The 2,241-nt window shown below is 58.6% G+C and overlaps 1 protein-coding gene across 1 annotated transcript; it reads left to right on the top strand.

Annotated features, from left to right (window-relative positions):
- POLD4 (DNA polymerase delta 4, accessory subunit) lies at positions 1-1,817 on the top strand. The gene is made up of 4 exons (XM_055315211.1): positions 1-301; positions 521-610; positions 827-938; positions 1,313-1,817. The coding sequence occupies exons 1-4, from the start codon at positions 205-207 to the stop codon at positions 1,335-1,337; spliced, it is 324 nt and encodes a 107-aa protein (XP_055171186.1). The 5' UTR covers positions 1-204; the 3' UTR covers positions 1,338-1,817.
- Positions 1,818-2,241: the final 424 nt, after the last annotated feature.

A 2,241-nucleotide genomic window follows, 5' to 3' on the forward strand; every position in this document is an offset into this window, starting at 1 on the left:
CGTCATTCCCTGGAACCGGCGAACTTCCTCTCGGCTTGTCTGGGTCGCCGCGTCTGCCTGTCGCTGGCCCCAGGCTCGCTCTCTGGCCCCAGCCCTCCCCTCTCCTCTCTCTCCCTCTCTCTCTCAGCAGCTGTCTCTCTCGTGCCCGCTGGCCTCTCTCCTTTCCCGCAGCCGCCTCCTTCTCTGCCTGCTTGGGTGGCCGCCATGGGCCGGAAGCGGCTCCTCACTGACGCCTACCCCGTAGTGAAGAGGAGGGAGGGCCCCGCTGGGCACAGCAAGGGGGAGCTGGCACCGGCGCTAGGTCTCTTCCGTGTGCGGGGGGCGGGAGCAGTGGACACCAGCGAGGGGCTTGCGAGGACGCGGGCGGACGGGGGTGCTGGAAGGGGAAGTGAAACATGTCCTCTACTTCCTACTGCAGGCCTGGCAGTGGCCGGCAGAGGCAAAGGGGTGGGGAGGGCCGGGGAGCAGTGGGGCAGCTGTGAGGCCGGGGGCAGGCCTGAGGAGCCGCATGTCATTGCAGGGGAAGAGCCCCAGCCCCTGAGCGTGGATGAAGCAGAGCTGGAGCTGCTGAGGCAGTTTGATCTCGCCTGGCAGTATGGGCCCTGCACAGGTGAGAACCCTCTCAGGCCCCAGGAACGCATCCTGGAGACAGTCCTGTCACCTGCAGGTCCCTGAAGCAACCCAAGCCCCTGCCTGACCCTCTCGGGCACTGTCTCCTGAGACTAGGGGGTGTGGAGGCCCTGACACACCCCTCCATACACATTCTCTGGCCTGAACTCCTCCCCACCCCCCATGAGGTGCCAGTGTCTTCTTCTCACTCCGGCAGGGATCACACGGTTGCAGCGCTGGCATCGGGCGGAGCAGATGGGCTTGGAGCCTCCCCCAGAAGTGCGTCAGGTGCTACAGACCCACCCTGGAGATCCCCGCTTCCAGTGCAGGTCAGAGACAGGCCAGGAGGGCTGTCAGGGGGGCCAGGGGTTTCATCAGGCACCACCAGCCTGCTGGCCCACAGGGTGGGGACTGCCCTGACCTGAGGAAGAAATGAATGTGGGCTTTGGGGCCTTGCTGAACAGGCAAGAAGGTGATCTCTAAGGTGCTTGGCTCAGGAAAGCAGAAGATTGCTTTAATAATCCTTATCTCTGAGCTAATGGTGGGGTAAGAGTGCACCCAGGACCCAAGGGACTATCTATTTAGTACAGAGGGGTTGGCCAGGGACAATAAGCCATGGCCAAGAATTGGGGCTGGTGAAATCAGATCAGGGACTTAATTGTCTCTCTCTGGTTTCTCTGCCCCCACCCCTTCCCTTGCACAGCCTCTGGCATCTCTATCCCCTGTGAGGTACCACCTAAGACTTCCTGCCCACTATCCCAGGACCTCAAGACACAAGTGAGAGCCAGTTGCTGCCCCCTTGGCTCAGTTCTGCTGTGAAGAACCTTTAGTAGGAAAATAATCTTATAGAGAAAAGAGGCTGAATCTGGAGGTCTCTGAGGCTCAGCCCTCCATCTAACCAGCAGACTCCTGGAGCTCCCTCTGAGAGCCAACACAGCTGAAGCTTGTACTTCCTACATGGAAAGTTGTCTCTGAGGATAAAGACTTGGCCATGACCCTCAGATGCCTGCTACACACCTCTTCAACCATAAATACTGTGGTCCTGGGAACAGTGTGGCAAATAGGCACAGCCTTGGACACCGCTAGACTCAGGACTCAGGCAGATGTCTAAGAGGCAAAGATGCACTCTCTACTCAAAGCTGGGAATCTAAGGGCAGAACTGGCAAGGGGTTCCTAATGCTTATCAATAAAGAACACTGAGTCTGGAAGCCTAACCTCCAGTCCCTTAATGTGGCCCTGAATGGGCTGCCAGCAACCAGCAAGCTGACAGGTGGGAGAGAACCAGCACTATGCTTTCCCTTTGCTGCCCAGCCCTAGACCTTGGCCAGAAGAAAGACACCTTAAAAGACCGTGGGACAAGTCCACATTAGAGCTGATCGGCCTCTGGCGCCCCCTGGTGGTGGACAGGGAAACAACTCTTTAGTCACCTTCGAAGACCAGCCAGAGAAAACGGACCTGCCGGGCTACCTAGCCTGCCCAGTGTGGCCCACCTCACAAAAATGGGTCCTTTGTCAGAGGAGAATCCATAGGGTTCACACCTCATAAGGTCCACACCTACACATTCCCGCCAAGCACCTCTGCTTCCCACACTGGGGCCACCTGGATCCAAAGCAGGGTTGACGAGGCTCTCAA

The sequence above is a fragment of the Nyctereutes procyonoides genome, unplaced genomic scaffold (assembly GCF_905146905.1).
Source record: "Nyctereutes procyonoides isolate TBG_1078 unplaced genomic scaffold, NYPRO_anot_genome, whole genome shotgun sequence".
In the NCBI taxonomy this organism is placed as follows: Eukaryota; Metazoa; Chordata; class Mammalia; order Carnivora; family Canidae; genus Nyctereutes; species Nyctereutes procyonoides.